Genomic DNA, 27,317 nt, shown 5'->3' with positions numbered 1-27,317 from the left:
ATGAAGGGTCAACATTTCTCTGCGTATGTGGTGATTAGAGAACATAGAAATTTTCATGGTAAACATTTGCAACAGTCGATCAACATTGTTGATGAGCGGCAAAAAAGTTCCTAGAAGCTTTGTTTAAATCAATATATTTTGCCCAAACGCCAGTCTGCGTTTAAATGTTGCCCAAGGAAGGACTGTTGTGTTCTCTGTATCTGATGTATAGAATGCTTTGATTGTAACAGTTCTATTAATTGCATTATTTAATCATTGCTCCACACTACTGCCCTGTTTATAAACGGTCGCAACGGCGAGAACATGCCGTTGTAAATTTTGCAACACGTAGTGTTGCCAGCAACACGATGACAGCAACATAATGACTGCAACATGATGACAGCAACATAATGACAGCAACATGATGACAGCAACTTAATGACTGCAACATGATGACAGCAACATTGTGACTGCAACATGATGACAGCAACATGATGACTGCAACATGATGACAGCAACATAATGACTGCAACATGGATGACAGCAACATGATGACAGCAACATAATGACTGCAACATGATGACAGCAACATAATGACAGCAACTCCGCAACACGTTGTAAACTAATGTTAGACAAATGTTTACCATGAATACGAGGCTTTTAAATACGCACATAGATAGAAACACAACTCTATTAACTTATTTATATTATTTGACTTAGAGTTTTTTTGGAAAATATCGTTTAGGAGCGGGAAAGACCTTGCACTAATTTCTAATGTATGTGACAGTTTTCAGTCAGGCATAGAAGGCTGATCTTACTTGACTTTTACTGACTTACCTATATAAAGAAATCTGAGGCCCAGACCTAAAACGGTTGTAGCCACTTGTTTTTTTTTTATATAAGTAAATACTGATTATTAGGTACAGAAGAAGAGGAAGAAAGAGGTGATAAAAAGACAGTTAAACAGATATTGTCTCAGCTTCTCACTAATAATCAACCCTCGAATCAGGTAATACATTTTTTTTATTTTTCTAAAATTTATAATGATTTATATTTCTATAAAATCATAAATTTAAATATAAACTAAAAAAAAAAAATTAAAAAAACTTCAACAAAACTGCAACTTCATAAATAAAAAAAAAATAGTCTTCATTCATCGATCTCTATATCAAATTTCTACCAAATCGGTTCTACCAGAAAATTTATCCATTCCCACAATTCCTACTAACGTTATGATTTTCATATTACATCACGTACCATGATAAAAAATATTACACAAGAACAGAGCGTTCAACTTAAGTAGGGTTTCAACCAAATTTTTTTGCATTGGTAACTGGTTCACAAAAAAAACAATATCAAAGTAAAGTACAATTTATTTTTATTATTATATTTAAAAATATATTTTTTATTGCTTTTTGCAGCTTGTAATAAGTTGTTATCTTGAACAATTGCACAGCATCTTTACAATCTATATTTAAACATGAATACAGCGCCTTTAAATTCCGTTTAAAAAAAATATTTACAACTAATCTACTAATAACTAATCTCATCACGCAAAATAAAGTATTTTTGTGTACTTTATTATTCACATAAAGTATAGAGTACAATTACTTGAAATAACGTTCAATATTTACAATTTATTATAACGTAAGGGTGGCAACCCTACCCTTATAGAGATTGTAAATAGTTAGTTTTATTAGTAAATTAAATTAGACTTAAATTACTAATTAATTCTTAGAAAGTTCGTAATGTTAATTGTGTCTTTGTGCAGAGTTATTTAAAAAATATCACTAATTAGGGAATGAAAAATGTATTAATTTTCAGACGGGGATGATAATATCTAGCGGAGTGTTGCCAGTGTTGGTGAAAGCGGGAGAAATTGGATCAGTGATTGCGGCAACACTGGCGTCTGTGACGTACCAGCTTAGCTTGCAGCAACACAAACAGAGACATAGGTACCTAAAGTCCATACATTTACTCCAATAGTATCTCTTTGTATACTAAAATCCTTTATCGAGAAAAACACCCTAATTATTGTTTTTTTTTGCTATAATCTGACTAATAAGTTGCGCATGCGCCGGTTTTAGGTGTTTTTTCACCTTAGAACCCTACGTTATCCCTGATGAAAATAATCTAAGCCGTTGACTTTTTGGGTCTACGGCAAGCCGGTTTCCTCACGATGTTTTCGTGAGGTTTAGTGAAAGTTAAATGCGCACATAGAAATAATCTATCGGTGCAAAGCCGGGAATCGAACCCATGACTTCGTTCTTTAAAGTATTTATATTTCTAGGTTTTAATCATTTAAACCGACTTGAAAAACTCGAATGACGTTATTAATTCGACGTGTAATTTTCTTGTTTTGCAGTACTCAGTCGGAGTTAGAAGATGATTTAACATCAAGTAAAGACAAAGTTGACGGGGACAAAGCTAAAGCAAAATCTAATGACCATATCGAAGTGTTGTTAAAGGTAAGAATTTGTTATGAAATAATAGTGTTACATTATGAGGACCATAGACAAGATAGACTGAATTAATTAATAAGTACTTCGAGAGTAATTGGTTCTATTCTACGTTTGTTCATTGGTTTTCAATTTGGTCAACTTCTAAGTCGTACGATGTTTTTTAAACATTTTATCACGTTTTAGGATGGTTTAATATGTCGCGTGTACTACGCAGTACAATTTCACAAATTACGACATATGCTATTAGCTAATATAAGCGGAGAAAGAGCGGAGTCAGGAGATGAAAATAAATGCTGTGACCCGCTTAGAAGAGAAGAGAAGGAAAGTGAGTATATTATTAATAACTAACTACATAATTTATTTTTTAACATGATTTTAAAACATTAGGTAGGTGATTAGGGTTTATAGCGTGACCGAATATTTAGAACATAAGTTTGACAATTACTTTTAAATGACTTAGCTTCATATTATGACATTTGCATGCCTATTATGGCTGATTGTGCGGATTTTTCTTGTTGTTCGATTTTTTTATTTTTTACCACAATCTTGGCAAATAAAGGATTTATTTATAAAATGTATACCTACAACCCATGGCTACCAACAATGCCAGAAGGCTCGCGAGTGCGTTGCCGGCCTTTTAATTATTGGTACGCGTTTGAAAATACATAAACGCGTAGCTGGTTCCACGTAGTGGTTTGCGACAAAAAGTGCCTTAAAAAGTCATTTGTGTTAACGACTTGTGGAGTTTTATAGCAGACGTATTTTTTATTAAATATGTATTGTTTATGTGATATTTCAGCCAAAGGTGTGTGTGAGATAGAGGAGGGCTTCATCAGGTCCCTGGCGCATTGCGTGCCCTGGGCCACCAGGGGAGGGAAGTCGGGTTCTACCTTCTGCAAAACTAAAGGTATAATATTGTCATTGGATTACGCTAGTCCTCTATGTGTATATTTCAAAAAGTAATTATTAAGTTAAAGTTACGTTTTTTCTTCTCTTTTTTGGAAGTTAACTCGGTTCAACCTCTCAACACCACAATACTCCACTGAATTCTCAATCAGTACTGTCCGCGTTCCCTGAACGCACTGTCCAAAGTCAAGATGGCGTCTCGACCCCACTCGAGACATTTGCTCTGTTATGATTGGTCGTAACAATATCCGTACTTTTATTCGTTTCTTTGATTCCAAACTATGAAATAAATAATAACAAAACAAATCTAATTAAATTAATTTATGATTCTTGAAAGTAATAGACGAAATTATGATTAGCCAAAGCAACAATAAAAATCAGCGGTCAATTGACTCGATCATAACATTTGCTGATAATTCGAGGATTCCTTGACATAGATATAACTCTCGATTTATTTAATAAATTATCACCTTGAATAGCCAGCCTTTTTTATATAAAAGGCTTGCCAACGCTCGGCTCACTGAAAGATACAAAAACAAACAAACACAAAATACAATTTTGAATGTGACAAGCACTTAAAGGCAAATATGAGATACCTACATGTAGAAATCCTACAAATATCAATCAAAACAAACATACATATATAAAAAGTAGCCTTCAATACTTCTAGCGAAGGCAAATCTTCCATCAAATGCGCTTTTCAACGCTTATTACCCCTTATAAGCACGTGACTTTGTATAATTTTTTTTTTTAATTTTAGACGACAGATACGTACTAAAAGAGATGACGAAACCAGAATGGCAGCAATTCTTAGAGTTCGCGCCGCATTACTTCAATTACGTCACTAGTTGTCGGGCCAATGGATCGTCTAGTTTGCTTGGTGAGTTGAAATTACGCGTTAATTATAAATATTGATTCAGAACGTTAGGTGTATAATCTATACTCCGATTTTTAATTCCGTAGAATTCTGACAGCTATCATTATTTGACATGTCAGAGATGGCAAACCTTTTTGGCCGGGCACATTTTTCAATTTCAATACGAGGGTGAACATCTCAGTCTATAGTCTATTCATACATTTTATTTGTTAGTGAATGTTTCCATTTTATTAAGTGCGGCGGTTTTACGGCGAGTGATAATTACGTAAAGTAAAATTAATTCTATATATTGTTCGTAATATTGAAACAATTGTTTTTTTTGAATAAGGTCACTTGTGTCAGTATATATTTAAATTTACCATTTTGTAAGTAAAACATAAAACGTAGGATTTTATTTTTTATTGCTCTCAAATGGATCAAATTTGTCCCTTTTTTTGTGGAGAACTTATGAACTGTCAGAATTCTACGAAATGAAAATTCTGAGTATATTTTAATATTTCTTTAGGATTTTAACTAATACAAAATTTTATACAGTGTATATTGCCCATCTTTTTTTGATTTTGATTATTAGTTTTCAATAAAGTTATTCATCCACAGAAATAGTCAGTCAATACGATAGTATCGAATTTTTTTTAGATGGATATTGGTTATGTTATGTATTTAATAAAATACATAAGATACACTATATCGCTACAGTGAATTCCCTCTGCGAACATATAAATATGTCTATAGTGTCAGAGACTGCATTCAGATACGTTGTTTACTGAACGGATCTGTGCAACAGACTAGTTCTGGCCGTTGGTATCGCAAAAAATCCCTTGGTACAAAGAAACCAAGTACTTGAAGATTATAATATTCACTTAGTAGAAAACATATTGGTTTTCCATTTACCTTTGTGAATTTTACCAATTCTTGAAAGGCCGGCAACACTTGCGAGCCTTCTGGCATTGTGCGTGTCTATGGGCGGTATCACTTAACATCAGGTGAGCCTCCTGCCCGTTTGCCTCCTATTACATAAAAAAAATATAAATTCACACGCAATTAATGCTTCTCTAAAAATGATATTTCTTTTTGTAGCCCGCATCTTGGGCGTGTTCAGCGTGGGCGGAGCGGGAAGCGGCGTGCTGGTCATAGAACACGTCTGGTACGGTCCCACAAGAGGGGATATGATGCGGTTTGACCTTAAAGTTAGTTTACAGTATACTATTTATAGATTTTATTTTTACCTAATTTAATAATAATAATATAGAGTTTATATTCCAAAACTCTGTGATCTTTAATATATTTTCACTACAGTATATCACGAAGATCGGTGTGCTTCTTGGCAAAGACCTCTTCTAACGCGCGAGTTCGAGTTAATTTTGTAATAATTAAATTAAAATTAATAATGGTGTTATGAATATGTATTACTTAATATTATTGACAAATCTATCTTACATGGTTAGAGTAATCAAAAACTTTCACATTTTCCACCGGAACACCAGTTCTTGTACTTAATTTATACTAGAGAACTGAGAAGGTCATGGGACACAAAGCAGTATGTAATAATAGAGCTTAAAAAATTATCTATCTTATCTTTCGAAGGGCGCCGCTCGTCACAGACTAGCGACGGGAGCTGCTTCGATGCCGCCGAATCAAGCCGTGCTTGTCGATGATAATCTTCTTGCGCGTGAGTAGTTATTTGTTAATACAATGTGTATGTAGGTTCTATTACTTAAAACTTATTTTAAAAAAAATCTTATCGGTACGTCATTATTGTATGTCAAAATCTATTTTCCACATAATATGTCTATTCCGATATTTGTTCTGAAAATCTTTTTTGATTATTTTCTTAATTTCAAAAATATTACGCATGTTTTAAAACAATATATTTGCCAGTTAAAAGTTTTCTACTAAATAAAAATGCGCGAATCACAAAGCCAGTTAAATCGAGTGTTGTCAATTTCTAATTGACATATTCTTGATGATAATACCGATATTTGTTTTAGGATTAAAATATAGATCAATCGCATAAGTGTGTAAATCCCATACGAATCAATTAAATTTTGAAATATGTTTCATTTATTGTAAAATATTTGATTAAGACGCAAATTTTATTTTTTTTATCTTTCGCCATATTCGACGTCTGTAGAAAAAACGACACTAACAATAGAAAAAAGATATTGAATACATTAATAGTGTTATTATAACGCATTATCTAGTTAAATAAAGTTTATTTAAAAGTAACAAAAAATATTTCTACATAATTAAAGAAATGGACATTTTTTATTTTAAAATGTCGACAATGCTAACTTCAGGATGTCGGTTTTTTGTGACGGTGTGCGCGCGCATTGTAAAAATTTACTTTATCATTTTCCCTAACGCGCCAAAAGAAGTATAACTTCAAAAAATATCTGTGAAGCAAATTTACCTGTATTCATGACGTGTGTGTTCTTGAATAAATACAAATGTATGTTTTAGTGCGTTGGGACCGTCAGTTATACGTAGAGTCGAGTACTGGGAGTAAGCTTTGGGCTAGTTTGGAGCGGGACACATCGTTTTTGGCGCAGCATCACGTCATGGATTACTCCCTTCTGTTAGGAATACAGGATGATACACTCGTTCTAGGGATAATCGGTGAGTTTGGACGCGGTATTTTATATTTTTTAACACGTTTAAGAATCCAATTCTTAAAAGACAGCCAGCGAGCTTGCGAGCCTTCTGACAATGTGAGTGTCTATGGGCAGCGAAACGGCTTGACCGATTTTTATCAAATTTTATATGCATATTCAGTAGGTCTGAGAATCGGCTACTATCTATTATTTCATCTATTATTACATCTATTATTTCATACCCCTAAGTGATAAGGGTTGTCCACCCTTAACATTTTATTTTTTGGACGAATTTTTTTTTTATAATGTGCCATTAAAAAATACATACAACCCTAAATTTTCACCCCTCTACAATCAACCCCTATTTTTTATTTGTAAATCTTATGACTTAAACTCTGAAGTTTATTATAGAGAAAAATTTACAGAAAAACCTAAAATGTTTTAATTCTAGAACACTGAACAATTTCTGGGGTAGCATAGCATAATGTTCCATGTTGGTAGGTGCTAAAAAGGCAGGCTAAGTAAAATCACATTAAGGAGAAACGAAGTTCGCGGGGGCAGCTATTAGTTATTTTATAAAGTTTAAATATGTTAAAAGTAATTTTGGAAAATACAAAATTCGTATTTGTATTCGTTACGTATACGTTCGTACGTTAGCTATTTAATCAGTAATTTTGAGACGTAATAATGTTGTGTCTTGATGTCGTAGGTTCAAACCCCAAACGGACTTTTCTGTCTATGTGAGCATTTAATAGTCCCTCGGTGAGGACGGCGTGTGTCAGGCCTAGTAGAATATTTTGACGTGACAACCTCTTATAATTCGATGGAGCCGGCTGCACGCACGAAAAAACATGACTCATGCGGCGTTACCTCGCTCTGAGGCGTTCCATTATAGCTTGAAGTTCAAGCGAGAGCGCGAAGCGACAGAGAGGCACAATCGGACTCCGCGCTCTTCAGCGTTCGACATCTGTCTCTCTCCTACTTGAGTGAGCGATTCGTAACGTTGTCACTTTTAACTATCGTCAGTAAACCGACTTTACAGACAACCGATTTTTGTCATAGATTACCAGAAATCTGAGGCCCTTTGATGTTTTTTTTTGAGCGCCATTTGTTATAAATTATATTTAATTTTACAGACTACATCCGAACATTTACATGGGACAAGAAGTTAGAACATCTAGTTAAAAAGAACTTGGGTTCCGGTCAGCCCACGGTGGTGTCACCGGAACAGTACAAACGAAGGTTTTGTGCCGCAGCGAGGAAATACTTTCTGCAGTGTCCCGAACATTGGCATCAGCTTAATGATACGAAAGATGTCTAGTTGCGAATAATTAATAAAGGTGAGGTTTTAACAAAAACTTTACTAAAAGTAAATTTTTGTAAAATAAAAAAAAATCGTTCCAGCCATAAAAAAAATGTTTGTTTATGGCTGGAATATCATATCATTTGGTTACTTTGAGGAGTAGTCAAATATTATTTTGTATAATGCAGTTCAATTGTAGTCTAATATGATGGTGTCCACAAACAAAGAATCTTCGACAGATAACAAATTATTTTCGCCGTTTATCTCTTCAAATTTATTGTGTTGTGTCCTTATCACTCTTCTTGTGTTAAACAAGACAAAAAACATTCACTATTGATGTGCCTCCGGAAAACATACAGCATTGTATAATAATGAAGAAGCAATGTATACTTAGCCACGAAGTGCGATACATACCGAGTGAAATAGTTCCGCTTAGATAGAATAGATGGCGCTGTAATCGCCTCAACTTCATACTTATCTTAACCAGCTAGGACGGTGTCATTTCCACAGTCATAGCGTTGTGTACTTTCGCCGCGTGCGGTCGAAACCGAAACAACTCAATAACGACTTAAAACCTTATAGTCTTTCTTAGTGTTAATTATTAGCAAAACGCATTATTATACATCACAATTGCGTAATGGACTCACGATGCCGATAAGGCCGCCGCCGGGGCCGATCAGGCAAGTAGTCTAAAAAAGTGTCGAGCAAGGTCGCGAACAAGACAAAGAGGACTCCACGTGCACCAGCAGCGCGTCTGATAGCGACTCGGAGCGCGAGGGACCGCCACGAAAGAAAAGGAAACGAGTAGCACAGGTAACGGTCGATCCCATGATCGACGCGTTATATAATCAGGTGAGTTTCCTCACAAATTTTATAATGCATCAACGATATTATGTACCAAATGTCAACGCCAGTGCGTCCAATGAAGAGGGTACCCACTGACCGACCAACTACTATAGCCATTTTTTATTAATCCGTCGACCCGAAAATCGAAATCTCTGGGCTTGGTCACAAATATTGATCACAAATATTGATGATAAAAAGATTATTAAGAAAGCCGATAAAAAAGAAAAAAATTACAAAATAAATATATATAAAAATATAATAATATAAAAATATAATAATATAAAAATATAATAATATATTAAGCTTTTAAAACTCCTATGTCAAAGGGAATTACTACAATCTGGATTACAAAAAATCATAAACTGGACTCGTAATAACCCAACGGAATTAAAACCCGCGATTAAATCTTTTCACAAAAATATCCTATATTGTTGGTAATGAATCACCTTCTTACAAATTGCATGAACAAACCCTGCAAATTGTATGCGGAAAACGAGCGGAAGGTATAGAAACTAGGCGTAAAAGATTAATAAGTAAGATTTCGGACCAAAAGTATTCAAACTGCGCTTAGTAATATACCTCCTAGCGAGGAATTTTTATTTGACAAAAGTAAGCTCGCGTCCCTAATACAATCCCTCGGTGGGCCGCAATTCTGGTTATCTCCGCCGCAACCTTTAAGAGTAAGAGCTTTTTAAACCTAGATACAAAGAATCGTAAGCGTCTACATCCAAATACAGACACCAGGCACAAAATGGAAAAAATAATTTTCGTAATACCCACCTAAAACAAGAAACGATGCGAACGTTTAACAGGAAAATCGATAGTCATAAACAACTTTAAAACTACCCGTTATCTTACAATGACGGAAAAAAATTACTATCCAACATAATTCAAGGATTCCGCATACCTCTGTACAAGTAACCGCTTTGTTAATAAATAAATAAACACTTACAACATAAATAAAATAAATCGAATAGTAAGTCAATACGCAACCGAACCGTCACCTACGACATCGCAGATAATCATAGAACTCCTGAATCAAGCAAGGTATCCTACAAACAGTTCTCAACAACACCCCCAGTTTTATATCCAAAATGGTTCTTCGCAGGAAAAGCAACGGCACGATGCGTTCTGTTGTAGATTTGCGAGAACTAAACCGATTCGTAAAGACAAAACATTTTCGGTTGATCACCCACGGCTTAGTCCCAGACTTTCTTCAACTAGGGGACTGGATGATAAATAGATTTATCACAAGCCTATTTCCATCTACCGGCAGCGAGATCACACCGACCTTTCTCAAGGCTCAGTTAAAAAGGGCAGTTATACGAAAACATGACTTGCCTTCCTTTTGGGCTAGCGTCAGTACCACACCTTTTCTCTGCAGTATCATGTTGGGTCGCGGAGACCTTACGTGCGAAGGGATGTCGAGTGCTAGTCTTCCTAGACGACTACCTTCTGGTCAACCAAGACCACTCCAAGTTAAATTCTCAGGCCGCGGAGGCCGTGAGACACTTGGAACACCCGCCAAGTTAGATTCTCAGGCCGCGGAGGCGTGAGACACTTGGAACACCTAGGTTGGAAAATCAATTACCAAAAAATCCGTATTGGTACCAACCCAAAATTTTGAATACCTTGGAATTCGCTGGAATACTATGGTGAATGTGATGTCGCTACCCAAGGTAAAAATACAGCGCAAAAACCATAGTTATGCGTTGTATTCGCGAGTTACAAAGCTTTGCTAGGGCAAGTAAACTTCGCAAACTTTCAAACTAAACTCGTGCCCCGCGGGAGGCTTCACTGTCGCCAGGTACAGATCTTTCTGCGACAATTCAACAAGATCCGACCCCGTCGAGGTCAACTGCTGCCTGAGATTGTAGGGCAGGAACTGATGTGGTGGCTCGGAGCTACTCATCAGACAACGCCTATACACAAAGAACCTGCAACCCACTTCCTAGCGACGGACGCCTCGGATTGGGGTTGGGGGGGGTTCACATCTAGACGGAAACCTTGTCAGGAAAATGGTCATACCAATAGAAAACGTGGCACTGCAACAAAAAGGACTTATATGCAGTGATAGCCGCAATAAAAATAAATGTAAAAATATTACAAAACACACACGTGTTAATACAATCGGACAAATGAAACTCTGATTGCATACATTCAAACAGAAGGTTGAAATCGATAGGGTTACTTACACTAACCTTCAAACTATTGCACCTGACGGACAAATTCAACATAACTCTGTCGGTACATTACCTACCAGGGTGATCATAGCAGACAGATTATAAAGGGGAAAAAAGGCTGCGTAGTGGCACCTTCCTCCTCTAGCATGGGTGTTTCCCCCTCCAAGTCTGTTACCCTGAGTTTTAGCACACCTAAACCGGGCGACGGGAACCTATCTGATAGTTGCTTCAGATTGGCCGCAAGGTTTCTGGCTGCAGGACCTGAAATCCAGGTCTCTAGATCACCCCCACGAAATTCAATACCTATCGCAGACACTCCTAGATACGACAATTGCACTGTCTCCTCCACAAATACAAGCATTGACCCTAAAAGTTTGGGAAATTGGGGGTGGGGTGCCCAAATAAAAGACTGGTCCACACTGGAAAAAGATTTACTTTTGAAGAGTTGGTCACTCCACCTGTCCACTTATTTACCCGCAATCAAAAGAGGGCTGTCATGGTGTGACAACTCTCAAGTGAACCCAAAATCCCCTCAAACAGCCGATATTGCAAAAAAATTTAATATCACTTTTTCTAAAAGAAAATTTATTAATTTATTTATTTAATTATAAGTAATCTTACAGCTAACATACATAATATTACAAAACAAACACTTAGACAGTACAGAAAGCCAAAACAGGAATTTATCCTATCAACCATCCTTGTTCGCAAATCGGCAATTTTAACTTTTTGCGGTCCCCATGTAGAACAACAAACATTTTCAAATTTTATTATTAAACACATCCTCAGAGTATTAGGAGTAGCTAAACCAAAAGTCGTGAAATCATCCGTCACGTGGGACCCGCGAATAGTACTAGACTGGCTTTCTTCCAACCCTCCTAGGGACACTTTATTCGATACGGCTCGCAGAACAGCCACAGTATTGCATTTAGCATTGGGCCGTAGGGTTCACTTTATTAGAAATTACTGACGAGCAATTCGTGGATGATGGTGGTAACATTTATTTAACACCGGTATTCGAATCTAAGACAGACACTCAAGACGCCAGTCAACATGGAAACTTTCTAAACACCACGATAAAACATATGCCCTATCACTTTAGTGAGACTTCAGTTAGTCCTGACGACTCATTGGTCTAGTGGTTAGTACCCCTGACTGCGAATCCATGGGTCCCGGGGTCGATTCCCGGCTGGGACGGACATTGATGTGGTGAGCGTTTGGCGTTGTGCTTGGGTCTTGGGTGTTTGAATATGTAATTGTATGTCTATCTTTCTGTAATGTGTGTGTGTGTATCCGTTGCCTGGTGCCCATAACGGGGGTCAGTTGGTGTGAACTGTCTTTAAAAAAGGAAAAAAAAATATTGCTTTGAGTAACAGGTACAACAAGATCTCAAGTAAAAAATCTAAACAATATTTTTTTTATCCATCAACAGCAAAATAATTAGGTCGAAAATCAACCAATAGATGAAATGTTTTATTACACGGGGTAATTGGAAATCTTCAAATACATAGATTCTTTAATCATTACTGCCGCGAGATAGACTCTCGTAGAGAAAACTCATCACTCTTTCTTTAATACATTTGCACCATCGTAATTATAGAAATACCTTGTTGTTATGATAGGAAGTTTATATCATTATGTTAATTGTACATCTAAATCAGATGAGTAGGTATATAGTTACTAGTAACTGTAGTTATATTTATACCGTAACTAAGAATAATAATTGCTAAATACTTATGCTTTGATTAAGAATAATGGCAAGTAAATAAAATAGTTATATAAACAATAACGGCTTTAGCTAAAGCCCGGACCTTAATTCTTCATAATCATCATAGCGTTGTGTTTTATATTGTACTATATACATCCACCAGCAGATAACAAACACGTCTTCATTATACAATGCTGTATGTTTTCCGGAGGCACATCAATATGACGGTTTTACATAACAATAAAACCGATATTATGTGCCGAGAAGGAAAACATACAGCATTGTAGGAAGCTCTTCCTGGTGAAGACTCTATGACTGTGGAAATGACACCGTCCTAGCTGGTTAAGATAAGTATGAAGTTGAGGCGATTACAGCGCCATCTATTCTATCTAAGCGGAACTATTTCACTCGGTATGTATCGCACTTCGTGGCTAAGTATACATTGCTTCTTCATTATTATACAATGCTGTATGTTTTCCTTCTCGGCACATAATATCGGTTTTATTGTTATGTAAAACCGTCATATTTGGATATTTAAAAATAAAAGAATCTCGGAAATGTAAGTATTAATTAAATCTCAAAAATAGTTATATTTGTATATAAAAAATTACACGAAAAGTCGATTGAATTCATTCGAGTCCATTTAAGAAATCTTAATTTAAGTAAAATGAAGTGTTTTGTTCCAAGTTTGCGATCAGCGCTACGGATATCAAGAGAACTTTATTAAGCAAATTTATATCATGTAATATAGAAAATTTGTATAATTTTATTTTAAGGCATCTGTTATGAGTATTAATAAACCAAATTATATTAGAATTAAGTTACTAATGTATTTTCTAGCTTAGAATTGTGATGTTATAAAATTCCTTATTTATATTATTAAACGGTTTATAAAATATGTTTTTTATTCTTTCTATATTTTGTAAGACAGTCCGTGACACCATTTGATACTTTAGCTATATTTAGTACAATTTATCGCGCATTCGAATTTTAACAAGTGTTAAGTTCGTATCTTAACAATTAACATCAGCAGGCCCTTTGTACTGGCCATGTTTTTTCCTAAGCTAGTAAACACTAGGACCTTACTGTGTTGTGGGTAACCATCTCTCTTCAGAGATACTAAAGAAACCTGCAAGTTATGAGGATGTGTATTTAATAGATTACCTTTAAAATCGTAAGTGTATTTTATACATTTTAAGGGCTTTAAAATTACTTTATTTACACTATGAAAGAAGACTAGATAATATTTTAGTTCTCTAAAATTGCTTGATTATTGGCATAATGAAGTTTTCATGAAAATGGTTTTTTTTAATGAGACCAAGTTCTTAGATTTAATAGTACAAAAGACAAAGGGGTGCAGTGTGCCATGCCACGAAATTAAGTAAATATATTATTATTCAGAATAAACATCTAATTCGTTCGGGCAGGCAGTGTCTTTTCGCCACTGACAAAAGGCGGCACTCAACTAGATCATTTTTTATCAGTCATGAGACGTTTTATACTATATAAAAACAATAATGTAATTATAAGGAGACCAAAAATATGTCATGTATTTTATAGGAGTAAATAAAAAAAGGTCGCTTCAAAATTAATTTATTATCAGACTCACATAAGTTATATTCCGAGTTTCATAAACATAACACCTTTTCCATACAAACACTTAGTACATTTTACTTTTATACAAAAACCCATATTTAAGGATAATAATTAATAGCCACTAAGGATTCTAGACAAACTAGCTTATAAATGGTGACTTAGTGCCTTACAGTCATTTTAATATATATTAGTTATCGCTATAACATGATAGTTACATCACCTCACAACATAAAGGGCTTAAGCGTAATCTTTTTATAATTTTAATAATACTAAAATAATCTGGTAAAAACTAGTAACAAGCAAAACAATACTTTCTTATGCTTATGTCAATTAAATAGGATAAATAATTTCGGCAGTCTATTGTGAAACTCTTCAGGAATGTCGTAGATTTGGTAAAACTGAGAAATAACATCTAATAATATATAAAAAAATACACGTTGCGATAATATTAAAATGACTGTAAGTATTTTGAGGTTATAAGAATCTCAATGTTTAATAGGTATTGAATTATTTTTAATGAGTTTTTATAAGATCATTATTTTTATGCTCATATAAACAAAGCCTCTAAAACGATACATTAATTTTAAACATCTTTTGGAAATTTGTTATGACAAGTTACAGTCTGTTTATGACATTTCAACCCATGATCAAAATTAAAACTAAATATTTTGTGATTCTTTTTACGGTTTATGTAAAATACCTTGATTAGTTTTTCGTATTTTGATTACATTGTATCCCATAAAATTATTTTGAACCTTATTCGAGTTAAATTTATGCGGTCAATTCTCAACTTTAATAAGCTGTAAAAAAAAATTAAAATTGCAACAAAACTACTACAAATCCATAATATATATGTAGAAATACACATAATTTTGAATGCGACTTGTATAGGTCTATTTTGATTTCGACTCGCAAATATATTTACTATACAGAGGTAAAACGTATACTAAATTACTTTGTTTATTACCATGGCAACCATTATTATATAGGAAAACATCGTTACCAGGGTAACAAACCATTCACGTTTTATAATATGCATTAATATCATATCAAGTAGCTCTAAGCTGTTTTTAGTATCGCTGATTGTCAGCCCATGAAGCAACGTTTATTTGCCGTTAAATGGTAGGATAGTCCAGACTTCTCCCTAATATAACTCGTATGTCAAATCCAATGTTTCTGACATACAGAGTAACTGTCAAAGCTAATACAATTGACAAGCAACTCTTTTCGCCGTTTTTCTATATTTTTATGGCGGTTTGAATAAGGGAGCGTTCAAGTATTACGTCACGCAATTTTTGGAGATTCTTGACCCCTCCTCCCCCACATAACGCGCCGTAACGTTTCTTTGTACCCAATAGTAAAACGTTTCGTGAACACCACCTCTTTATAACTAAAAGTTACCATTCTGTGGTGTAAAGTACTGGAAAGGCGAAAATAATATTAACAATAACGCGTAATTCAATCCCCGCCCCGCATCGTAACGTTTTACAAAAGTTGTTATTACCCCCCCAAAATTTGTTACGTAATACTTGAACCCCTAACGCCGACTGCGATACTAAAATCAGTTTGCGAATTATTTATACCGAATACACATGAAAAGTAAGTGTTAGACAACTTACCTAAGTACTAAGTACTAGTCTCCCATAGATTTATTCTAACACATTTACAATAATGTAAATAAATAAAAGTTGACATCGGTAACTAAATAAACCGTGGTTTCAATCAGAAACGAATACTAATAATGTAACCAGCACATAAATTGAAACCATAAACTCGATTTAATTTCTCATGTGATGTTTTTTTTGTCTTAGGGTAAGATTCAGAGAAGGATTCGTGCTAAGTATGACTTTATATCATAAACGTATTGGATTTGACATATGCGAGTTGTACTTATCACTAATTCTCGACTTTGAATCTTACACTTAGACAAACATACTTCGCGACAGGCGATCACCATGATCACGTGACCAAGCGTAGGCTTACGTCATTATCATACAATTGTATACGTTTGTATATTTAGAAGGAACTTATAGTTTGAAGTTTTCGTATACGTAAATACGATATCATTTATTGATCAAACAATTTTCCACACAATTTATATTTTAACTATGTTTGAAATAAATTATGTATTCAAAAATGAATTCTAACTAAACGTTTTTTTTCGTATATACACAAGCATGCCGCGAAATATATACCAAATCAAATTAATATCGTTACGGCAAAAGACCTTTGGAAAGAGACTAAAATTCATTGAAGAGCGTTGTTTTGTTATTCGTTTAATTGAAAATAAATCTACAGAATACAGTTCAACCGTGAACTAAAATGATAAAGTACTTAATTCTGATAAACAATAAATATAATAATTTGATTTTCTCTGAATTCTGAATGATAGTTACTAAACAACTGTTTAAAAAATACATTATCGAAGTTATTTATATACAGTCCATAATAATACAATTTGAGTATTATTTTGATTAACATTTTATTCCAATTTCGTCTTTACATTAAGCCGATACGCTTACACCGAAAAATGAAAAGGTTTTAAAGAAATTGCACTTTAATAAATTATTTTCATATATATCCTATACTTTATACATTTGCTGTCCATTTTTAAAGGCAAGTAGACCAGCCTGTGCCTGTCATATTTCCTCACGTTTTGCATGACTAAGTATTATTACTTAAAAAATCCATTGGTGCATAGCCAGTCTCGTATATCTCAAATCAATATATCGATTAAGTCAAATGTCATTGAAAAGATTGTTTGACAACTTTTGAGAATTTAATTAAATTTGAGTATTGGTTAAGCAATTGCTCTATATTTTCTAATCTATACCAAAAATCATTATAGATAACATAGAAACAGTCAAAACATAGTTTTATTTTATTTAAACTTAACATAATCGGATTAATATAGAACTATAAAATACACATATAATGTACATGTCTAATGAAACCGAGTGATTTTTAATAAAATAAAAAATTTATTTTCGGTTAAAGTGCAATTTCTATTGAACCATTGTTCAGAAATTTTACATTTAAAACGATAAAAGCCTAAAAAAACAATTTAACATATTTCTTGTTTCATTTAGAGATATTTCACCTGATAAATCAACGGTTCAGCAGTTTAGACATAAATATAAATTTACTAAACATAATTATTATGCGAAAATACTAATAACTTTTACTAGCAAATATATGTTAAAATCATATAAGCAGCCATAACGATAAAACTATTTATTTTTACAGATTCGATATTTTTACGACCAAAAATAGACCGTAAATGTTCACCTGCTGATGTAACGGCGTCATTTTATTAGTTAAATATTAACCAACTTGGAATAGTCAACATTACCTATGTACCTGTTATACATGTAAATGTATATATCTCAAAAACGACTGAAGCGAATTCGATATACAATTGGACTGATCCTTAAGTTGGAATAAACAAATCAAAACGGACCGTCTCGTATTGACTTAGTTTCCGAGAAATTTGTGGACAAACATACAAAGATATACAAAATTTAGATACTTTGGATCCTATAATAGATTATACTCAAGTATTATCCAAACCCAACATCAATATATGCAGGTTGAAATGATAACACTTTCCTGGTCGGTTATCTTATGGTTCCATTCCCCATGGAGATATGGGACAAAGGAGTTCATAATAATATTAGATTTTCATATATAATACACAATTTTTTTTCCAAGGAAAGAGACCGCATTGTCTTTCATCACGAAATGTTAGTCTCAGAATTCAAAAGAACTGCAATTAAGTTCAGGTTATACAATTATCAGTAAAAACATCGAATCTGCTCAAAGCTGACATAGTCTACTTATTTCATAACTCAGTATTTCAATATCAAGTCGGGTCCAAAGTGGAACTGAGCGAACGAAGTCGCTCCAATCCAGATAATAATTCCCTGAAATTAATTAAATTCACACATTATTCGCTATAGTCATATAAATATTTAAAGGATATTTTGCAAGTCTTCTGTACCAATTTTTAAATTATACAAGGATTTAATATTTTTTCTTAAGTAAATGTCATAAAAGCTTGTATATTTATATGCTATAAGTTGTGTTAGTAATTGTTGTACACAAATATATTATGATTGCCTGCAGTTCACAAGGGTTCGATTCCTAGGTTAGGAAAAAACAAATACGATTATTCTAGAGCAGGTAAAGGGAGCGTTCAAGTATTACGTCACGCAATTTTTTTGGAGATTATTGATCCCCCCCCCCCATGTAACGCGCCGTAACTTTTTTCTGAACCCAAGTACAGTATAGTAAAACGTTTCGTGACAGTGACTCTTTATACCTAAACGTTACCATTATGTGGTGTAAAGTACTGGAAAGTCGTAATACTTGAACGCTCCCAAAGGTGTCGGTCCTGAACCAACTCTCGGTCAAAGCTCCGACCCATTATGGCGTGTCTCCATAGAGAGCTGACGGCATGGTTAATACATTGGGATTGCGTGATTATTTATATTTTCACTAACTATCTCTTATTTAATCCTTTCTTACATTGCATTTAATATATAAAACACCTGTATGTTTTAACTTGCTATTGTATTCTGTGGTAGGTGCTTATTGACGTTTGACGTTTCTGTTGTTTATGGTATTTGACTCTTGTGTATAACCCGACTTAATGTAAGGATATCATGAACATCTTGATTTTTATATCAATATTTTTTTAAATTGTAAATTTTTTAGTAAATAAATTTAGTTACCGTAGTGATGTCTCAGCGACGGTGGTAGCATGCCTCAGGTCGACGGCCGCGTTGCTTTGAACATTGCGGAGGGAACGGACCTCTTCTTGGGACGAAGATAATTCCTCCTGTAATATAAAAATGGCGAAATCAACTCCTGATGAACACAAAACAATTTGGATACACCTGAGGGAATTGATGAATGTGTTAAATGCGATTTAAAAAAGTTGTCAAACTAGTACAGGGGATAAAAATAACTTTTTTAAATCTTTTTAATAACATTCACGTAAATCTTAATGTGTATAAATTTTTGTGCGTGTGTTTGTAGATAAACACCTTCTAAACGGCTGGTCCAATATTGATGAATTTTTTTCTATGCATTCAAGTGTACTTTACATGGTTTAGATTTACAATAAGTTTTAAAACGTGTGTCAGCGGCTCGATAAAGCAATTTTTATATATTATTAATAATATAAAAATTCTGGTCTTTTATACACTATGTCTACTGAGATACTTGTCACCCACCTTTAGTCTTTTGATTTCATTCTTCAATTTGGTAATCATTGATTCTCCTTCAGTGGCTCGACTCTGAAATTAAATTCAAATCAGTATTTGATCAAGCAAAAGACCTTACTAGTTTCCAGAGACGAGGTTGACCCAATAAAAAACATCCTATGTGTCAAATTCGATGTATATGTAAAGTACTGAAGCTTTATATACTATGTGTAATAAGCGTATTTTAACTCGGAATTTTAATAAGCTTGTGATATTTTTGTAAGCTATCAAAGCTATGTACATTTAAACGTATAAACCACATTTATATTGAATAGAGAATAAATTCATTAATACTTTTTAAAATAATAATGATTTTAATAAGTGAAATTAGTAATAAAAATAGTGCTATTAAAGCACTCTGATCTATTCCAAAGACCAAAGAGGCTATTCTAATATTTACTATTGTATTAATTTGACAAAGTAATTTAAATGCAACGGAAAAATTATGAGCATGATACATGGATGCAATGTATAGAACCGTTACTAAGTGCTATTAACACCACATTATTACTAACAGCAGTATCCATCAAATTATGATCAACTCGATGTGTAGCAGCCTCAATTTGGCCAATATATTCTCTATCGGCATGTCTAGCTTCGCTCAGCTGTAATCTTAAAGCCGCTTCAGAAGCCCTGGCACTGCTCAACTCGGACCTTAATAGTCTAAGTGCTTCTCTCCCAGAGTTCAACTCTTCTTCAGCTCGTAGACGTCTGTTCCGTTCCATAAATAGCTCGGATCTGTAATTTTAGTATAATCCTGTTTTAACTAGTTTAGTATTTAAATGTAATGGATACTAATATAATAAACCTAGAGTTTATGTTTAGATACGCAAAGCTTAGGAATCGGTAAAAATTACAAAAAAACAATATGAATTATGTGGAATACCGCACTGTATCAATAGTGATAAAAGGTTTTTCAGTAGGGATTATCAATTATACTGTTTATATAACTCATCAAATTACAAGTGCATTCAGTCAGTGCACATTATTCAACTGTACAAATATACTATTTTCTAAAATTTTATTAAATACTACATATAAGTTAATTTTAAAAATTATTAAAAAAACCTATACGTATGTTATTTATACTAACCTAGTCCTTTCTAACTCGACAATATGCTGCAACTGGTCGTTCTGTGGTTGAGGTTCAGGTGATGTTCTGCCAGGGTGTATTGGTAGGAAATCTGGCAACCGCATTGACTCAGCTCCTGTAGTTACAAAATAAATAACCTTTTACCTTTAATTACACTTATATCTTACTAAAAAATATATTAACCAAAACTAACCAACTTTTTTTAATAGTGTGGTAATGTAACCTATGCTAGAATTGCTTCCAGAGAGGCATTAAGCCTAAAAGTAAAGCAAGCTATAGAAAGCCCCTCATATAATAAAAAGGATCATAATCATAAAAAAAATTTACCACTCCACTATTTTCTTAAATATTAATTTCAAGTAGTTTGGATAGATTTTGTTATTAAGTCATTGTTAACATACAATACACATAGATTAAATTAAAATTGCAAATCACAGTATAAGGTCAAATTGGACAATTACAGTTCTTAATTATATAAGTGGTTCTTTGTTGTTATTGCTTATATTATAAATTTACATTTCTATTTAGTTTTGAATTTATGGTGATGATAATATAAGGAACTATCATTTTTAAGCTAATAAATAAAAAACAAACCAAATCTTTATCTGATTTTTCCTTGTTCTAGCCTTAAATATGATAAATATATAAAATTGATGTATTTATGGATATATTTTTGTGCCTCCTAACCCAAAACATGCTATTAATTCACCAGAAACATAGGACCTTCAACTATACATCTTGTTAATTTGTCTACTTATTTAAATCATATGATAAATTAAATGACTCACCAGCATTAGGAGGGAGATCAAGAGGAAAGTTGTTTCTTGGTGAGACATTTCTTCTGTCTGCTGGGTTAACTGACTCCGTTAAATCCAAGTTAAGGTGCACTAGGTCTAATGGAGGAGCTGCCTCAGCCCCTCCAGGGAGATCCAATGGAACATTCCGTATTGCTGGATCAGCAGAGGTTGACGGAGCACCCAAATAAGAGTCATAATCGTAATTTCTGTTACCATAACTATTCTTATTTCTTCTACCTAGAGAAGATGAGGAACCAGCACTATAATTAGAATTAGTGTATGTAAAGTCTGGTAAATTATCGAGATCTACTGATATAGGACCGTTTGAATTTAAATAAGCCTGTTCCACCAAAATATGGTCTTGAACAAAGTCAGGAAGAGAAGGCATGCCTAGAGGCTCTGATGCCAGGTTAGGCCGGTGGAAAAATGGAACATCCGTATGATCTGCATAGAAGTTATGCTTAGATTCAGATTCTTCGACTACACTAAAAGGAATTTCTACTGAACTACTTGATGAAGCATCGTCACTATTGCGATGTAAAACACTGTCAGTTTTATTTTCTTTGGCTTTGATATCGTTGAAACGATTTTTCTCCCGCCTCGATTCATTGTGAATATCCAATTTATCTATTCTCGTAGGAGAATGCTGCACTGTATTCGCGTAAACCTTTGGCCTAGCACCGGTGTTCTCGTACGTAGAATTCCCTGGTAAGGATAAGTCGCGCTTCAGGAAATGTCGAAATGAAAAAGGATTATCATCTTTACGCATTGTTCCCGTTGACTCTGCAAAAATAAATCAGACTCGCTTAGGAATGCCTAGTAAATATAGAGTAACAAAAAACAACATCCCAAAACACTTACTTGACGTCGAGCTAGTAGGCTCTGTTGGTGAAGTATGACCATTTTCTTTGCTGTCATACTTAGCTTCTTCTATACCTAGATCAGGCTTTGTTGAATGTTGCTGATTCTCTTCAGGATAGCCTGCATTATTTGAATTTTGAGATGTTTTTTTATCCGAAACACCATCATCGTCTTCCGCCATTATAACTAAAATGACAATTTGCCATTTAGATTTAATATTTTATTAAAATGTCAATAGACTATTGACACTTTGACATTGAAAGATACCTAAATTTCGTTGAAAAATACCACAGAGTAATATTTACATGTATGGCAAATTAATTTATAAATTATTAAAATTATAACGTCGTTTCTGATCATAAATTTGTGTATGACAGCAACAGTCGATTTCTGTTTAAATCATAATCTGACTTCTTGTCTCTTGACATCGATTTAAACTTGGCCTGAGAATGGTAAATATTCACGGGCCAAGTTTAATTAACCATCTTCTTCTAGCTTTAATATAAAACAATAATTTAGACTGTTTTTATTAAGGTTAATTTAGGGTGTATAGTAATTATAATAGTATTAAGTTCCCATCCCCGCATTTATTATTAAAAATTCCAAAAAAAAACATTCAAACACAGAAATGTGTTCTATTTAAATTTCTTTGGTAACACAGACTATAACTGTGGCGAATTCAGGAAAAAAATATTCGATGAATGATACAACTGACCTTGGAAAAAAAATACATCTTCAAATAATAACATCAATTTATTATTTTAATTAACATAGTAGGATTAAGAACATAACAATGGGTACTTTAAACACAAAATAAATTCGTTTACAATATAAATGCACATATAATTCTACAGTTAAAGTATTAATACAAAATATAGAATACATCCATAAAAGAGTGAGCATATTTCTTTAGCTTTACAAGCATCACTTTTCTTATTTTATTACATATCGCTTAGATTTTATCTATACTATAATACATGCAATATTTATAAGTAATATGAAAATATTTTAGTACCATATATGTATTAGAATACTGCAAGACTGTTCACAAGACGTTTTAATTAAAAAACCAGATACGATCTAAGCAGAACATGTGTGCAGAAAGCAGGACACCATTTCAAATAAACAACAAGAGTTTTAAAACGATTAATGCATTTTTAACACCATCCAGAACAAATTTTGGCACCAATTACTAAATATTTTACCAAAGATAAATTACTAATTTTTATATTTTATAATTAAAGGCTTTTATTATTTTCATATGGCACGCGTCGATGTCTACAAATGTATACAGCAGACTTTTATCTCAGGAAAACTTAAATATAGATAAATTTGGTCTAATAAAAGGAAGCTCAAAATAATAGGAAATAAATTTAAAATCAATAGTTTTGTACGAGTTCCACACTATTCACAAATCTGTGTGTTATTTTATTTTAAATGATAAGAACTATCTTGGTAGCGCGGAACCCAAAATAAATTATCAGTCTTAGAAATATATTAAGGAAGTACCTAAATAATTTTTAAATCTCAAAATACATATTTTAGGGTCATTGACTTCAATCAACATTACTTAAGTTTGGGAAATACATTCAGTTGTAACCACAGACTCTAGATATTTTTTTACAATACAATTTTATTCAATAAAATATTGCACTGAACATTAATTACAAGATATTCTTAATTATGTATCTATGAAAATACCTGAAGTTTTATATTTGTTTAAATATTTATACAGACACTTAAATATATATTTGCACATTAGTTACATTAGATGTCACCAAACAGACTGTTCTCATTAGCAATAAGAATACATATTTTTTACAGGATAATTAATAACTAACTTGAGAGTAGACATAATCCTAATATGACAAGCATTAATAAATAGTGATCTCAAAGGTGTCTTATAAAGGATTTACGCTGCAATATATTCTGAGTAATAAAAACATTAATCACAGATTAATTTAGACTATAAAAGTTGTTAATTTCCAAACGTACCTCCTGTGACAATCACTGACAATGTACACTAGTGGTCCTCATAATTTTTGTAAGTATACCGATTTAAAATAATATTGAAATTAACATCGTGATATATATATTTACTCTTTCGTCTAGGACGTGTGTGTCAATATAATAAATTTTGTAAACTTAAAAAAATTAAAACGCTAACTTTCGATTAAGTTTAAACGCAAATACTTAATTAAGGCAGTGATTTTATATTCAATTTTAAATGAGCACAAAAAAGCTGTTCTTATGATATTGCGTCACAAAACTATTCTATTTTTTTTGCAAAAGATTCTTTAAAAACAACTAAGACATGAATTTCAAATAGGATAAGTATTATACAAGTTAATTAACTTGATTATTATTCGCTTTACGGTGAGGTTACGAACAAATTAGCTTTCCCTACCATCTTAAATATGTATTATTTTTTAGTAAATACATAAATTTTAACACGATTTCATTAGAAACGCATTTAATATATATTTTTTGTAATAAAAATAAATTAATGTAACGATAATCAAAAACATTAGAAAAAGTATTGCAATTTTCATATACGACCTTCGTGGAACAATTAGCTTTGTTGATAATCTGTGATAAGGCGCGTAAATATTGGCCCGCGCACTCAACACGATGATAATGTATAGGTGATTGCTCCGATACTTATGATATTCGTATCTGTGTTTCACAATTACTATAATGCTATTTTTAAGCGTCGTTATTTTCGTTGATAAACAAATGAGTAAAAATAGTTTACTTGCAAAGTTGTCTACAACTGTTTTAAGTGGATAAGACAACAAAGTACTTATAACTTCGAAGTTTTTTATCGGTTCTGACATGCAACTTTCACGAGGTCTTTGCGAACGCGCCATAACCACCCCAGCGCTGGTACTCTGTAACTACCAATAGCAAATGGGAACCCGACTGTGAATTTTCGTGTCGTGCGATCTCAAGGTTTGTAATGCTATTAAGAGAAGTATATGGAAATTGTATAAAAGAAACAGTCAAAATCTATTATATTTATACGAAAATTTCCTAGGAAATAACCTTAGTTACGCCAATATTCACCAGCGCTATCAAAAGTTATAAGACATTGAAATAATATCGAATTTAACTACGTCTGACCGTGGTTAGTAAATAATTTTCTTACGCATCATCCTATTTATCTCGTGTCGCAGTATGCGATTTGGATCAACTCCAAATCATATAAAAAGAGAAAAATATTTAAACAAACAACTCGCGGAATTTTTTATCAGCATTTACTAACTACATCACGGATTAAAATTAACTATGCAGCGCCGGATTCGGTATAAATCAGAATAAAATTCTAGAGCCCTAGGCCTCAATGTCAAGCTCAAATCCAAAAACAACAAGCGATAGATCTTGGATGATTTTTTAACTCGATTTTTAAACTGACTTCGTCTTGCGGTTCCCTCAATACGTCCCAAAAGATAAACAATTTGATATGAATACCGTAATCGTACCATATCGGGAATTACAAGGTTTGTTAGCTTAGGATACAGATTAAAAAAACAGGCCTAGTTTTCTTGAGCCTGATTTACTCCAACTCTGGCACGTTAAGTTTTTAAATGTCATGACTTTACTTAAAGGTTACAATGTAAAATATCAACCATAGGTTAGTATAACTGTTTGGTTTAACTCTTAAAAGCATAAGGGCATACATTTTAAATGTTAACCAAGATTATCTTTTCTATCAAGGCGAAGTTTTAGATCAAAAAAACCAATCGTAAATACTATTTATAGATAACAACGTTACAAAGTGGCCTTCTATAAAGTTCTACCGTAGCAATTATTACATCAGTGGAGTGGAGTAGAGTAGACACAGAGTAAGAGTACCGTGACTTCTTCTTAACAGTAACTTCTCAGTAACAGTGAAATATATAATTAAGGCTGTTGATAGAATTTTGAATAGAATGTTTAGAACTGAACAAGTTCATCACACCCACAAAATATATTCAATTTATTAGGCAGCGTTCAAGTATTACGTAACGTATTTTGGGAAGGGGGAAAGGACCCCCCTTTTGTAAAACGTTACGATGCGGGGCGGGGATAAAATTACGCGTTATTGTTAATATTTTTTTCGACTTACACCACATAATAGTAACTAAAGAGTCACTAGGTGGTCACGAAACGTTTTACTATACTTGGATACAGTACTGTACTTGGGTACTGAAAAACGTTACGGCGTGTTACATGGGGGGGGGGTCCAATAATCTCCAAAAATTGCGTTACGTAATACTTGAACGCTCCCTTAACCATAACACGTACTTCATCCATTCTAGGACAAATCATTGACAAATTTATTCAATACAACCACGGCATAGTTGTTTATGCTTCAATGAATTCTCGTGACAAAAATTATTACATCAGTGAAATCGTAAAATGTTTGTAAATTAACGAATGCCTAGCTCGCGTGCTTTGATAAGGGAGAAATGTATTTGCTAAATTATGACTTCGCGATCACAATAACAAGATTAACATGAACATTTTATGATTGTTATCGACCTGGAACAAAGAAGGTAAAATATATCATACTAGCAGCCCGTCCCGGCTTCGCACGGGTGACATTTATTAATATTGTAGAATATCTTTTTGTTCTATTATTAATCGTTTCCAATCATCAAGGATATTTTATAGGCATTTTATACACCTTGGGTTACATTATCGTAGTTTTGAAGGGATCCTTATTTTTTATTACAATTAAAATACCATATATTAATCAGTGACAATGTAGCATTCAAATGGTGAAAGAATTTTTAAAATCGGTCCAGTACTTTTTGAGCCAATTCGTTACAAACATACAAATCTTTCCTCTTTATATTAGTATAG

At 33.3% G+C, this 27,317-nt stretch overlaps 2 protein-coding genes across 4 annotated transcripts in view; one reads left to right on the top strand and one right to left on the bottom strand.

Annotated features, from left to right (window-relative positions):
* LOC125057223 (1-phosphatidylinositol 3-phosphate 5-kinase) overlaps positions 1-13,753 on the top strand; it is a 31,765-nt gene extending 18,012 nt beyond the window's left edge. Inside the window, exons 25-35 of one of the 3 annotated variants that reach the window (XM_047660770.1) lie at positions 900-988; positions 1,804-1,934; positions 2,345-2,447; positions 2,625-2,766; positions 3,241-3,348; positions 4,108-4,227; positions 5,302-5,411; positions 5,809-5,893; positions 6,685-6,840; positions 7,952-8,155; positions 13,543-13,753. In XM_047660770.1, coding sequence (XP_047516726.1) covers positions 900-988; positions 1,804-1,934; positions 2,345-2,447; positions 2,625-2,766; positions 3,241-3,348; positions 4,108-4,227; positions 5,302-5,411; positions 5,809-5,893; positions 6,685-6,840; positions 7,952-8,136 — 1,229 coding nt within the window. In that variant the 3' untranslated portion in view covers positions 8,137-8,155; positions 13,543-13,753. Of the gene's footprint in view, positions 1-899; positions 989-1,803; positions 1,935-2,344; positions 2,448-2,624; positions 2,767-3,240; positions 3,349-4,107; positions 4,228-5,301; positions 5,412-5,808; positions 5,894-6,684; positions 6,841-7,951; positions 8,193-13,542 lie in introns of those variants that run through there. The other 2 variants (XM_047660771.1, XM_047660769.1) reach the window with 2 other exon arrangements.
* Positions 13,754-15,960: 2,207 nt separating this feature from the next.
* LOC125057399 lies at positions 15,961-22,669 on the bottom strand. The gene is made up of 7 exons (XM_047661067.1): positions 22,470-22,669; positions 21,600-22,391; positions 20,812-20,926; positions 20,234-20,456; positions 19,689-19,751; positions 19,185-19,291; positions 15,961-18,374 (listed from the first exon to the last, which is right to left on the bottom strand). Exons 1-7 carry the CDS (start codon positions 22,648-22,650, stop codon positions 18,314-18,316), a joined length of 1,542 nt encoding a protein of 513 aa, XP_047517023.1. The 5' UTR covers positions 22,651-22,669; the 3' UTR covers positions 15,961-18,313.
* Between the last annotated feature and the right edge of the window lie 4,648 nt (positions 22,670-27,317).

This window comes from Pieris napi, chromosome 16 (genome assembly GCF_905475465.1).
Source record: "Pieris napi chromosome 16, ilPieNapi1.2, whole genome shotgun sequence".
Lineage (NCBI taxonomy): Eukaryota > Metazoa > Arthropoda > Insecta > Lepidoptera > Pieridae > Pieris > Pieris napi.
This window is presented reverse-complemented; position numbering and strand designations above follow the sequence as displayed.